We start from the raw sequence: 13,599 nt of genomic DNA, 5'->3' as shown, positions 1-13,599 counted from the left end.
ATCTCCACACTAAAGGTAACAGCTATCAAACGGGAGTTACAATTCACTTATAAAGGTAAGAAAAATCGGATGCTTCCACCGAGGAAAATTAATCTCTTCCCACCTTTAATCTAAAAGTGTTCCTGTGATGAGTCCTCTGCTTCCACAAATTCTGAACTGCCACCCAGGAAAAAAAAAAGCTTCACGGTTTTACCCCTTTTCAAGATGCAGACTCTTTTTATAATGCCTGGAGGATGGGAATGGCATTTGCTGCCCCTTGTTCAGGGATAAGATCTGCTGCCAGGTCAGGAAGTCAGTGGTGGAGTTGTCTCTTTTTGGCAATGCAGTCATGCTGTAAAGGGGACCGAGAGGAAGAAAAACATCCAAAACAGTGTTTGGCACTTTGAAAAACGAATGTCTGAGATCCTCAAGATGCTTTAGGTTTATATTTACAGAAACGTAACTGGTGCCTATAATCCCATTTGGCACTAAATCAAGATTTCATCGAGAGAAAGTGCTCTAAGGGGTAAGTCCCCAATTAGAAGGGGAATTCTTTTCCACCAAATAGTGAAATATTTCACCTTGAAGTGATAGGGTGTGCTCTCCTGGTCCTAGTGAGGTTCCCATCTCCACACCATTATAGTGCAGAAAAACGTGTGCAAAGAGTGTGCTGAGAGTTAAGTTCTAAATTCAAGACCATTAAATAAAAGGAGCTCGGGGAGTGGGAACAGCTTATCTGGACATCAGTATCTTAGCCTGGTTTGACACTGGAGTCTTAGTTCTGTCTCTAGACAAAGACCTAGAAGCACAGGCATACAACCTATGAGTAAATATCAGAGAGATGATTCAAGTCTAACTCCATACAGGAACATGACAACCAAAGACAAAAGAGGTTAACACAGTTTAAAAACAAACCTCGTAATAACATTTCACAGAAGAGCCAACAAGCACAGTGAACAAAATGCTACAATATCAGGAAATTCAGGAATGTGCTTTGAAAAAGCCCGCCTGCATTTGGTTTCACAGACTTAAAACTCAAATTCAGCCCAAAGTAACAAAGCTAAAGCAGCACCTTGCTGTCTTACAATGAAGTATTGCCTTCTATACATCACATGCCAACTGCTACAAAGCCGCCTCATGAATTCTGGGTAGGAGGTACTTACCCAATTCCTCGTCACAACCAGAAAAGAATTGACAATGTGGGAAGGTGCCTGACACAGCTTTTTTTTTATTATTATTTGGTCCTGAACCTCATTTGAAGCTGTTGTCTAGTCAAAAGTAATTATCTGAAAAACTTCCTGTTTTCTGAAAGTGAAGATTGCAGCTGTTGTGCAAACATGGGATAGATGTTGCAGTAGTTAATCCATCAGTCACAGTTCTTCCTACTGTGGGGAAGTTTTAGAGGTGTTCTCCATACGGGTATTCGTGAATAAGTTTTGTTCTGTATTAATTTGAGCCAAATATTCACTGAGACAGTTCAGAAATGCCAACTCACAATCTGAACCACGTGACGAAGGACAGGCCAAGTTAAGACTTTTATAGGTTTATGCAATCTTCACTACAGAACTGTATTTTGCAGGGTTCACGAGCCCCTTTCTTTTCTTGGATTACTGGCAGAAGGGGAAGGGAACAGATGATCACAAAGTTAGTAAATCATCGTTGCCACTTTTCACCTGGGTGGGGAGGGGATAAGAAAATATCAAGCTTATGCTCCTGCAATATTTTTTTTTCCCTTTATCATTAGAAAGAAAGAGCCATTTGCATCGTTCACACAGAGGTCGATGAGCCTCAAGTCTTCTACACAACTTGTGCTCTTTGCTTTTATCCTCCCCGAACTCTGCCCTGCCCCCAGTGTGCCCCCTCCAGCTTCCTTTGGTTCTACAGTGTAAAGTGCCTCAGCAGTCTGTCCCTAAACTGCGGGTTTAGGAGTAAGGCAGAGTTCACAACATCACCCACGAGAGCAGACCCCAACTGCTGGACAGCCCCCCTGCCCTGGGGTGTCAGTAGCAGTAGTAGAGCTGCGGTTTCATGCCCCGCAGAGAATCGTCGCACTGCTTCTCCTCGGCATCTCCACTCACGAGCGTGTCCCGGGGGGAGCTGTCACAGGGCACCAGCAGCTGTGAGAAGTCGTGCAGGAGGTCCTCCTCAGAGGCCAGCAGCAGCTCGTTCCACGCTGAGATGTCCAGCTTGCCCGCGGTGCCACCATACTCTTCGGGAAGGATCGCCGGAGGGATGTTTTGGTGGAGGGAGTTCAGATCGCAGCCGTGAAGGAAAAACTGGAGAAGGAAGAGAAAGAGCTTTAGAAGAGCACGTGGAACACTCTGCAGCAAATGGCTGAAGCAGGCAGCTAACCAGCTTATTGTGAGTCAGAGAGCAAATTTTAGGGGTGATGTCCTTATGGGCCAGTGGCAGCACACGGGGTGGGCAGGTGCAGTCAGACACACCGGGGAGAGGAGTCCTGGGACAACCCACATCTACTGCAGGTTAACTCCCAGCAACAGGGATCAACATCTGTCTGTGCTGAGGTTCCACGTTCAACTCATCACCCAAGTTCGTCCATGGGACTGTAAGTACTTATCCCTGTGGAAAAAACCCCTTAATCACTGGCAACCACATCCAGTCCTGTGGAGAGGATACTTGTGCCATACAGGACACTGGGGTAAAGCAACAGGGCAAGGAAGGGGCAACACAGGTTTCCTGTGACACCACCTCATAAATGAAGTGCTACTGGCCCAAATGATCCAATTGCAGGGATTGAACTCATGTCCTGAATACAGAGCATATGCACTACTAAAGTTCCATATTAATATTATGCCAACGTTAAGTTCCTCAAAGTCTCTCTCTCTCTCACAGAGAATTTTCCCAACAGCATAATTTTAAAAATTAAAGCAGAAGGGACACGTTAGATCAAGTAAAATGGCACCAATGTTTTCCAGCTGTCAAATTTTACAACTTTTTTTTTTTTTTTTTAGAATGACCAAGCAAGGGACTTACAAACATTAATATTAACACTTTATTATTAACACAAATCCTTACCCGGTTTGCTATCTTTTCCTTCAGAAAAGGCTTGATGATTGCAAAAATGCCTTTGAATATACGAGGCTCGTTTATTATGTTAACAGCCTTTATTCGAATGGGGAATCCATCCTGAAGGGTAAAGAAGATTTTTGTAATGCAGTTTAAAAAACATTTGCCACCTTCCTCCTTTCAAAATCTCCTGAGATTGACTGCCAGCACATCCCACTGGCTCCCAGACTTTAATCTGAGGTACCAACATGAACCAACACAGCAACAGAAATGCAACTTGTTACAGGGAACAGTCTCAGGGTGAGATCTATGAGCATAAAAAGAAAGTCAAGAGACAAGAAAACCCTGCATCAATAAATACATGGTTGTCAGTAAATCTTCACTTCTTGTGTTGATCTCCATCTCCCTTGACAAAAACACTTAGAAAATCCCTGTCCTTTGGCTATTCCCAGCCCTGATAAGGATGCAGTCCCCAAGTGGTCTCCAGCTCCTGAGGAGTGCACCACGCTCAGCACCAGAGCAGGCTGCTGCTAACACTGTGCCCAGCTACAAGATCTGGTGCCCAAGACACCCTAAATGTGTTTTTATGTAAAGAGGGAATCTAACATCACTGCAATTTTTCTGCCATTCCAGCTATTCTATCACACTACCTGCAAAAGACAAACAGGCTCTGCTGCCAGCAGGACACACAGTGTCTCCTGTACAAGACAGTTTTAAATAACAGTTAATTACGGGATTTCTGCTGGAGAAATTTATTTGCAGAAATATTTTTCAAAAAGGGAAAAGCTCATGATCAGCAATTAAAGCCTCATGTGCCACAGTGAAGCTCCTTTCCCTTGTAACCAGTTCTACACACACAAAGCAAGCAGTCAATGCTTGGAGTGAAGAGCACTTAACATGCCCTGCTGGAGGATTTTTCTCCCTGGGAAGGTCAGTGAATTAGCTCATCTCTACATGAGCAGCAGCTCAGCAAGGCTGGTGCAACACATTTAAATACCACCCATACCTTTATGTCCTTCCCCAAGTTCAGCTGTTGCTCTGTGAGCAGCTTCCACTACCAACATCCATCATTTTATTTGTACAAATTAGATATGGGCTCATAGTTAAAAGGCACATTTAGATCATAATTTAAAGGAGCAAGTTCTTATAGAGGCATTCCTAAACTCACTGGTCTCATCTCTGCAAACTCCCCTGATCCACTCTATCCTTCCTTATTCCCCCACAGATATAACAGAGAACATCATCAGCTCAGGCTAGAACAAAAGTAACGAGGGCATGAACCCATTCAAGAGAAGTTTTCTCATCTCACCCCTTCAGATTGTATCAGCATCAAGGGAAATCATCAGCCCTTCCTGCCACTTTGGCCAGGTTACTCCTCACTCTTTTCACCTCCACTGTGTTTACACTTGCTCTCCACCACTTTCCTTCCAGACATCAAGGAGGAGATGCTTTTTATTACTGTCTCTGCTGAGAAGCCTCTCTGCCTTCAGGGCACGGGTGGAAATCCTCCTCAAATGACACCCAGTCAAAAGTCCTCTCTGCCAAATTTTTTGCAGCAGCATTTGAACTGGAACCTTCACTTGCCCAGTGGTTGGCTCCATCTCAGCCAACAGCAACCCTTTAAATAACGAGCCATTTCCTCACTGGCTCCTCTCTGTAATTCTGTAATTCTCTACTCTCTTCCTTACCACCACCTAGCAGAACTGCTTTTTGCTGTTCCAGCTCAAAAGTTTGCATTTCTAATGCAAATTTAGTTTTGAGGGATGCAAAAATCAAAAAAGAAAGAAAGAAAAAAAAAAGGGCAAGTGAGGTAAATTGGCAGTAAGGGCGTGAGAAACTGGTCAGGCAGAGACATGTTTAACTCTGCTGGCAAAAGCCAAGATGATGAAGTTTGTGGCGACACAGTCAAGAACTCTAGACACAGAAGCAGTCATTTACAATGCACAAGCTTATTTTCCCACCAGTTCAGGTCTTACCTGAAGAATTCCAATCACTTTTTTGGCTACAAAAGGACCAAAATGAGACGCCTTAGATAAGCTGACTCCTTTGTAGTCTGCCAGGATTACAATTCCATTCACCTGGGTCTCTTCGGACTGAATGAGTTTTTCTAACGTTAAGTATATGGCACGAATGTTCTCAGTAATCGGATAATTACTGGGTGTCCATCTGTCTGAGGTTACAAGACATGGATGGTAAGTCGGAGAGGAAAGATAAGCTAACAAAACACATTCCAAAAAACTGAATTTCTGTTCTCCTGGGCTCTTAAAGGCTAGTCTCTAACAGCCACAGTTCTAGTTCAGAGCAGAACTGTATATTAAGAAATATACCTTTTCTTAAGCAAGAGGGCAATGGCAACTCATGTTTACTTCAGGGAGCAAAGGCAATGGCTTTCAGAACCCCGTTCTCCACACAGCACAGCTCATTAGCAGTTTCAGCTCAGAAAGAAAGCAGGTAAATGGAAAAGAGGAGAATGAATGAAGACAAATTTACAGCAAGCCTGGCAGCACCAAAAGCACATGGAAGACTGATTATGTACATGGGAGTCAGAGCCACAGGCTCCTCTCTCTGCTTACTGTCAAAGCAAATCACAAGCCTCTAGGTGTAGGCCAGCAGCCCCACTTCAATTAGAGTTATTACACATTAATTTTCCTTGAATTGTCTAATATTTCATTGACCCACCTCACTGCACTTTCATTTTGACACGACTGCTGACACAGGAAAAGGAACTGGAATAACGCTGGCCAACGACCAGCGTGTCCCTTCACAAGCCAGCTTTTCTCAAATTTCAGAGAGAACCCACACACTCTGTACAAGCCCCCACCGTTCAGGGGAGCAGGGAACAGGTATTTGGCCCAGACACACCTCGAGGACGGAGAACAAAGACATTCAGGCATTCATGGAGTACCTGGGCGGATGCAGACGACGTGACGTCCCTCCGGGTCCCGATGGGGCAGCACAGTGACGAAGCCCGACTCCAGGACAGGCTTTATTGCAGATGGCTTCAGGTTACTGAACACCTCGGGCCAGGTCCTCCTGCAGGTGTGGTAGTTCACCAGGAGCTGGAGCGCTCGATCGTAATCGAATTTCCTGGCTCTGAGGAACCTCAGCAAGAAAGCATCGTCCAGGCACGTCCCCAGGGAGGGGTAGTCTTTGCACACCATGTCCCGGAGCGCCTGCACGTCACGGAGCCTCCATTCAGGCTTCTCCTGGAGCTCCTCCCGGGCTTTGGTAACGAGATCAGGAGACAGGGAACAAACATACTTTGGGCGATCCGGCAAGAGCTCGTTGTCCGATGGAGACCCTGCTGATGGACTTGTCCTGGTGCAGTCGCTGTCTCCTGACATAATGCAGCAGGAATCTGTCAAAAGCCAAGAGCTGCACGTGACAAACGATCCCACGGACCAGCAAGCACATCGATGATTTACATATTTTTTATGTTCTGTATCCCCTCTGTTTCCCAGCTAAGGACGCTGCCTTTCAAAGAACCAGCACTACAGCCAGATGCACAGTCCAGACATTTTAATTATCTTACCAGGATTAGAAAGTGCAGGTTTCTCTAATCTCTTTATCCTGCCTAGCAGCTAGAAAACTACCTTGGATGAAACCTAACCAACCAAAAAAAAAATTAAAAACACAAAATTACACAGCTCACTGCAGAAATACATAATTTAATTCACCTTAATGTTTATTTCCTACGTCCAGTTGGAAACTAAAGCAAATCAAACACATCACGGTCAGGAAGGATTCTGACATTTGGTCAAATTACACCCTCTCCTGAGCAGCTCTCCCTCCTCAGCCCAGACAGCCCTGAACCTCTGGCAAACACAAAACCACCTGTGCCCACTGAGTGTTTTGAGCAATTCAGGAGGAGCTGCACTCAGGAACGTAAGAAATGGCTGCAGTGCACAGACTGCACAAGCAGGTTAAGGAAACTGCAGACTTTCCTGCCAGCACTGCATGGGCACTAAGGTTGGCCTAATCCAGTTTTCAGCGCGATGCCAGCGCGTCTGAAATTGGGGCTGCATTTCTAGATCCAGTCACAGGTGGACAGAGAACAATGTTAAGATCAGAATACTTATGCCTGGCATGAATTCCTGTAGCTGGGCCTGGGGCTGGGAGGGGGAAAAGCACGCCTTTATTTTGCTGAGCTGTTCGCACTCAGCCCCTCACAGCACCCCGGGCCGGCACACGGACCCGCCTGCCAGAGGAACCCTGTCCCACACCGCCTGCCAGAGGAACCCTGTCCCACACCGCCTGCCAGAGGAACCCTGTCCCACACCGCGGCCCTCCTGCTACGGCGACACTCGGGCCAGGCCGGGACCGCTCCCAGGGACGCGCCCGCCCCGCCACAGCCCGGCACGGGCAGGACACAACCCTCGGTCACTGAGGGCGGAGCGAGGATTGCCCGGCACGGCCCCGGCTCCCCCGTTCCCCGTTCCCCCGTACCGCAGCTCCCGCAGCTCCCGCAGCAGCAGCGCCGCCGCCCCGGAACGGCTCCGGCCGCCGGGAAATGACGGCGCGGCCGCGGCTGCGCGATGGCTGCGGGGAGGGGAGGAGGGCTGGGGCTGCTCCCGGGCCTGCTCCTAATCCTGCTCCTAATCCTGCTCCTAATCCTCCTCCTGCTCCTAATCCTGCTCCTGATTCCTAGTCCTGGTTCCCTCAGGGAGCAGCGGCTCCCGCCGCCTCCCCGCGTGGTTCGGCCTCGGCCCGAAAAGGCGCCTGTTCCTCCATCCCTGCCATCTGCCCGTCCGGCCACCTCTGCCCTCTCTGGTCCCCCCTTGTCCCCCGGCAGAGCGGGTTGTCAGTGCCCTGCGGCGAGGGCACAGCTGTGTGCATATTTAGTGAAAAAATGTGAACAAATAAACAGTGTGTAAAAATATAAAATCGTATATTTTAATGTGACGTGTGCATTATATACGCGTATCTGTACGCATGCATACAGTTATGTGCATATTGCGTGTATATACATAATATATACCAGTGTATATACATAATATATATAATAGTATCTATTTTATATAATATTATATAACACATGTACCATACATACATATCATAGTATATACTATTTTTTATATTATATATAATGCTACATACAGCATTCTCTACAGCAGTTATATACATGTTAATATATATCATGTATTATACATTACACATATATACATATGCATACATACATACACATATATGTATGTGGGTATATATGTAGCTCTCTATATATTTATTTTTTTTTAATATATCTATATTTATATATATAGATACATATAGGTCATGAGCTGACGTGTCCCCAGGGTCTCTCCCAGCCCACTGTCCCCATCTGTGGCCCAGCCGGTTTCAGTGAGACAGCAGCGACCTCCCAGCCCGGGAACAGAGGAGAAAGGCAGGTGAAAATAGGGCCACAGCACCATCTGCGGGCCCTGGAGCTGCTCCCTGTCAGCCAGAGCAACTGTGGAATTCCCTGGCCAGAGTTAGGGCAGCCTCAAAGCAGGAGCCAGGCAAGCACAGCTGGGTGGCAGCGGGGCCCAAGGGATGTGCTGGCTGTATTCTGCATTTAAATGTCAACAGATGGGCTAAATATTAATAAAGGGAGAATTTTTGGGGTGTTTGGCTTTGGTTTGGTTTCTTAGAGGGCAGGGAGCCGTGTCCCACAGGAGTTCAGGGGGTGATGCCTGACCTCTCTGCGTGGAATTTGCAATAAAAATAAAACAGGTGGTCACTCCCAGGCTTGCTGCATTACAAAGAGTTCAACAGGGAGTGCTGGGGAAGGGGAAACAACATGTTTAACCCCACTGATCAAGGATGCAGAGATTGCAAACGCTTCAGCATCTCTCTGGTCAGCATCCGGGCTGTCCCCAGGCTGGAGGATCCACGGAGCGTGGTGGTTTCCACTCTTTCATCTTGGCTGTAACCCGTGTTTTCAGCCAGGAGAGGGAGTCAAAGATAGCTGGACAAGAGCGGGATTCCCAGGAACCCGCAGTAGGAATCGAGGCCCTTCTGCAGCATCAGAGCTTCGGCTCCGATTTATTTCTCTTCCAAGGACTCACCCTTCCAAAGTGGAAAATGTCTCAGTGGCTCCACACCTGGCAAGAGATATGGCAGTATGGAACAAACTGAGTGTGTCACAGAGACGTTCCAGAAAAGGGGAGTACAGTGATTCCACCCTGTGCTGGTGGGCCAGCCCAGACCCGGGTGCAACCTGGCAAGCTGGTGCCTGAAAATGGGACCAGTTTGGTTCTGTTTGAATTAGACCTGTTTGTGATGTTGCTCCACGCCCTCTCCAGCAGTTTGAGGGGAAAATGAGGTTGGAAGGGACCTCAGGAGGACAAGAGAACTTGCACTGATCCCTTTTCCATTCAAACAGCTCCTGCAGCACAAGTGTGGCAGAAGCAGCCATGGAGTCCCAGGGGAGAGTTAAGAGCCTGGAACTGGCAGCTCCAAACAGTTTGGAGAGAGGGAAATGTGTGCTGGGGAGATGAGGCTGTGGCCTCACAGCTGAAGGGATGGCAGAGTTTCCTGGATCACCTGATCTGGCAAATTGCTGATTTGAGAAAAGACTTCGAAACACCAAACAGCCGGGAGATACTAGAGCTGCACATGGGGATCTATGCTACAGGTTGCAAAATCTACTTGGAATTTGCACCTCTCAAGCCAAGGGAGGAAAATGTAGCAGGGAGGTGACAGTTCCAGTCCTGACTGGTTTTAATGGCTGCTGTAACAGGGTGTTAGGAGTAAGCAGGGATGTTTGAAAGGAAACTAGAAACCAGTAAGGAGTTGTCTATAAGGAAGTAAAAGCTAAAAACCAAACCATCCAAGAACTGACAGTCCCAGGAGATGTGCTGGCTCTAGCCTGAATTTTAAGTCTCCCTCTGAGGAGGGAGAATTTTGTCCTTACCCGCTGTGGCAGAAGGGAGAAGGACACGCACACCACGTGCCCACAGCCCTCCCCAGCCCAGAGGAGATGAACAACATCAACCCTGCCACTTCATCAGCTCCCAGTCTTTGCAGGAGCTGTGTTGTGACCTTGGGAGCCACACCTGGAGCTCCGTGGCAATTCCAGCCCTTCTCATATTCATCTCTCCTATCACATGTGATTCATACCTTTCCCAGCTCTGCTCCTGGGTGCTCCCTCGCCCTGCCGTTGTGTTATAAATGAGTGGCTGTTGGTGTTGGTTGATATTTAATGAAGTCCATGTAATACTCTTCACTTATTTACTTACCTGAACCCAGTCTTAATGCCCAGCCTGGGAAAGTTACCTTGGCTTCTTTAAGCTTTTCCACCATTAGCAATAAAGGTTTTACAGTCTTGGCAAGATGAGCTGAAAAAAAGAGAGCATGACTTCAAACAGCACTGCTCACAGAGAAGGCTTTAAACTGATATGAAATCACTAAACTGTGCAAACATAACAGTCCTGTAATAAAGATAATCTATGTGCAGTTCGGGCCAGGAGGGGCTCTGGTCCTTGGGGTGCAGTTGGAGTGTCTGGACCCCACAAATGAAAGAAACCTTTTGGGCAGCTCAGCATCAGCAGAGAGACACCGGTCCTGCAGTGCTGGGCAAGGTCTGCCTGAGCGTGGGAGCTTCTGTCTCAGGCCTGAGCTGCTTCTCGTGAACCAGTCCGGCAGCATGGGCAGGGCTGCAGGGGAGCAGCAGTTCCAGAAGCACTTGGGTTTACTCCTGCAAGAAACCAGTTTGTAAATGGTGCTGGATATTTTCCAGGGGCTAAAAATCACTCAGAAGTGAGGATCAGAATGGTTGCCCTTTATCTGTGCTGGAAGTGCTCTGGTCCAGAGTCAAGGATTCTGGGTCTGGCATTAAGATTTCTTTCTCTTTGCTCTCCCCTGCCTCAAGTTTGTTTTTTTTTTCTCAGTTGCTCGCCCCTGCAAGTCAGCTCTGAGTGGATTCTAGAAATGCATGAACCATGTGCTCCATGTCAGCAGTTAATGACAGGAGAAACCCTTCAGCAGGATTAATTAATAAGTATTTTTAAGGCACAGTGAGGTTTTGGAGAGTCCCAGGGAGGAACAGAGAAGTTTATTATCGAGTTACTTTATTATAATGACTTTCCCTGGTCAGTGAGGGGGAACATGTCCTGTCCCAGCCAGTGCTGACACCTGGGTTGGCAGCTGCACTGAGGAATTCCTGTCTGACTTGTGATGCTTCCCTGTGGTGAGTGTCTCTCCAGGCAAGTCCCTCAGGCAGCTCTTGAGCTGTCTGTCCCACCTACAGCAGTTTCCAGGGGGAGGTAGGGAATCACAACAGCTCCCCCAGACCCAAATCTGGTTTGCAAGAGCTCCCCGGTCTTGCTGTGTCCATGGGGTCACAAGGGACGAGGCTCCAGCTGGGCAGAGTGACAGATGTGACACTGGAGTGGAGCAGGACCTGCAGAGCCCGGGGTTTGTGTGACCCATGTCTCCATCCACCACTCATCTCCCAAGGCAGGGGTGGCCTCAGGCCTCTGAAAGCTGCTGAGGCATTCAGGAGCAGGCAAGCCTGGCGTCCCTCCAGGTCCAAAGCCAGAGTAAGCCTTGGAAATACAGTTCCCAAACTACTTTCCTTCCCAGATCCAGGTCAGACTCAGGGCTCTTCCCCTCTGGACTAGAGCTGGGAGCACTCTGTTGATCCCAGCAGCCTCTTCTCTCGACACAGGACACTGAACTGCAGGTCATGCCTGCTCAAACCTTGTTTGTGCCAAGCTGTCCTGCTCGCTCCCACCTAAGGAAGCTGGCAGTGCATTGCCATCTTTATTGGCCTGGCTGGCAGGTTCTCAGGTGCTAGGTGTGTTTATGATCGTCAGGGTCACACCTCCATTAGGAATGGGGAGAGGGATTTTAAACACACCTCACCGTGCCCCCTCCAGCCTCTCTGCGTGGAAGGGGGCGGTTGTGCAGTGTGTGTGGCCTCAGTTCCCCACCTGGCTGGTGATATTTGCATCCAGCCTGGAGGGAAGTGGCCAGCCTGGCACACAGACCTGCCTGGCTCAGCAGTGCCACGTTGCTGAGCCGTCCCTGCTGCCTCTTGGTGTTCACAACTATCTGTGCCTCTGTGTGCACTTGCAAGTTTAATAGCAGCAATAGTTGCTTTTGTCAGAGATGATATGCAGGCCATAAAACTAGTTTGCCATTATTTTTTTTTTTTTCCTCTCCCACTGAGATATGAAAGCAGTGGGAAAGGCTCCAAAGCCTGTTGGCTCTTTCAGATGGAGGTTATATAAGGAATATGAAAAGAATGCATTTCATAGTGGCCAGAGGACCTAAAAATACCACTTTCACAGAACTTTGCTTGGACCTCATGAAAAGATTCCACAGCTGGAAGATAGTGCTCTCCAGGAAATCATCCTTAGGCTAGGCTGGAAGCACAGAAAGCTCTGGTGCTCAACAACAATGTGAGGAAGTTGTGTCTCAAAGGCCAGTACTTACAACAGCCATCTCCTGTGACATGGGACATTGCCTGGTTCCAGGGAACCCAGCAGGATAAAACACAGCCCACGAGTGGCAAGAGCAGTGTCTCAGGATGGTTCCAGGCTGCAGTGACAAAAGAGGTGAGGATTGGCATCGAGGATGCCACTTAAGGACAAGGTTGTCTCTGGGACAGTTCATGGGTTTTTTTTTCCAAGTGAGCTGAATCCAGCACTAAGAAACCTCCTGTAGGAACTGCACTGATTTAAGATTAACCAGGTAAAGGGGCAACCTTGATAGAGCAGTTCATGGGAAGGAATCCAGGAGAATTTATTGCTTTACAGATTTGATATTACATATATGGAGTTTTTAGGGCATATACCCAGGTAAAACCAACCATGGGTTGGTTTTTTTATTCTACGCTAAAGAGAATGAACTAACTCCTTTTCTTTGTCTTGACTGAACTATCCAGTCCTGTGTGTTCTGGGATAACACATGTCCTGTGGCTGCCTTTGCTGCCCTTGTTTAGGCAAAGGTGTTTGGGCTCTGGATCATCACAGGTGCACAGAGAGTGAGGGCAAGTGATTTGAGATCTGTCCTATTCTGCCTTGGCTCCAGAGTAGAGACAGGCTCTAGATGCTGTCTCCCCATGTCCTCAAACATAGTCTGCATCTCATCCCTGCATCTCATCCCTGCTGACATTTTTCACCAGCATGACTGTCGCTGGGAAGCCCCTGGATTTGTGCAAATGGGGTGGAAAATCAGGTTGCTTCTCATCCCTTGTATCTGGGATGAGAGTGCCCACATCAGGGGCAGGAGATGGAGGAACATGAGGGCCATCTCCTGCAGACCTGAACTTCAGGAGATGCTGGATGTTGTTCCTTCCCAGAGCCCTAATCTTTACAGCCATCTGGACCTCTCTTCCCATCTCCCTGTTATCTTCCTGGGCATGCTACAGCTGAGCACAGGCTGCCTGTGATCAGAAGAGCGGGTCATTAAGAGCCTTCTCTAATTGTCATGTATTTCTTCACCTTTACAACCAGTGACAAATTGACTTTCACTCGGTCATCTTGCTGTGACCTGTAGGCTCAGTCTGGCTCTCACCTGCTGCCAGCAGCTGTGTGGGAACCAAAGCACAAGTCACCATCCCCAAGTGCTCAGAAATTACCTTCAAAATACAAGAAGGGCCTAAAAATG

The 13,599-nt window shown here is 47.9% G+C and overlaps 1 protein-coding gene across 3 annotated transcripts; it reads right to left on the bottom strand.

Moving 5' to 3' along the window:
* Positions 1–7,523, bottom strand: TTPAL (alpha tocopherol transfer protein like). Of its 3 annotated transcripts, none has more exons than XM_027898059.1 (5): positions 7,462–7,523; positions 5,912–6,364; positions 4,983–5,176; positions 3,016–3,126; positions 1–2,255 (listed from the first exon to the last, which is right to left on the bottom strand). In XM_027898059.1, the coding sequence occupies exons 2-5, from the start codon at positions 6,348–6,350 to the stop codon at positions 1,980–1,982; spliced, it is 1,020 nt and encodes a 339-aa protein (XP_027753860.1). In that variant the 5' UTR covers positions 6,351–6,364; positions 7,462–7,523; the 3' UTR covers positions 1–1,979. The 3 variants fall into 3 exon arrangements, with proteins under 3 accessions (XP_027753860.1, XP_027753859.1, XP_027753861.1); XM_027898058.1 differs by having other exon boundaries at positions 5,912–6,367; positions 7,465–7,516; XM_027898060.1 differs by lacking the exon at positions 7,462–7,523 and adding an exon at positions 7,453–7,461.
* Positions 7,524–13,599: the final 6,076 nt, after the last annotated feature.

Source organism: Empidonax traillii, unplaced genomic scaffold (genome assembly GCF_003031625.1).
Source record: "Empidonax traillii isolate 1590-97213 ecotype Southwest subspecies unplaced genomic scaffold, ASM303162v1 scaffold575:size619451, whole genome shotgun sequence".
NCBI lineage: Eukaryota > Metazoa > Chordata > Aves > Passeriformes > Tyrannidae > Empidonax > Empidonax traillii.
The sequence above is the reverse complement of the archived record's forward strand: the minus strand, read 5'-3'. Positions and strand labels throughout refer to the sequence as shown.

Coding starts and splice junctions, on each gene's coding strand:
- TTPAL (XM_027898059.1), bottom strand. CDS start 6,350: ATGTCAGGAGACAGCGACTGCACCAGGACAAGTCCATCAGCAGGGTCT. Junction 3,127..4,982: donor AAGTGATTGGAATTCTTCAG/GTAAGACCTGAA, acceptor TTTACCCTTCAG/GATGGATTCCCCATTCGAAT. Junction 2,256..3,015: donor AGGAAAAGATAGCAAACCGG/GTAAGGATTTGT, acceptor TTCCTTCTCCAG/TTTTTCCTTCACGGCTGCGA.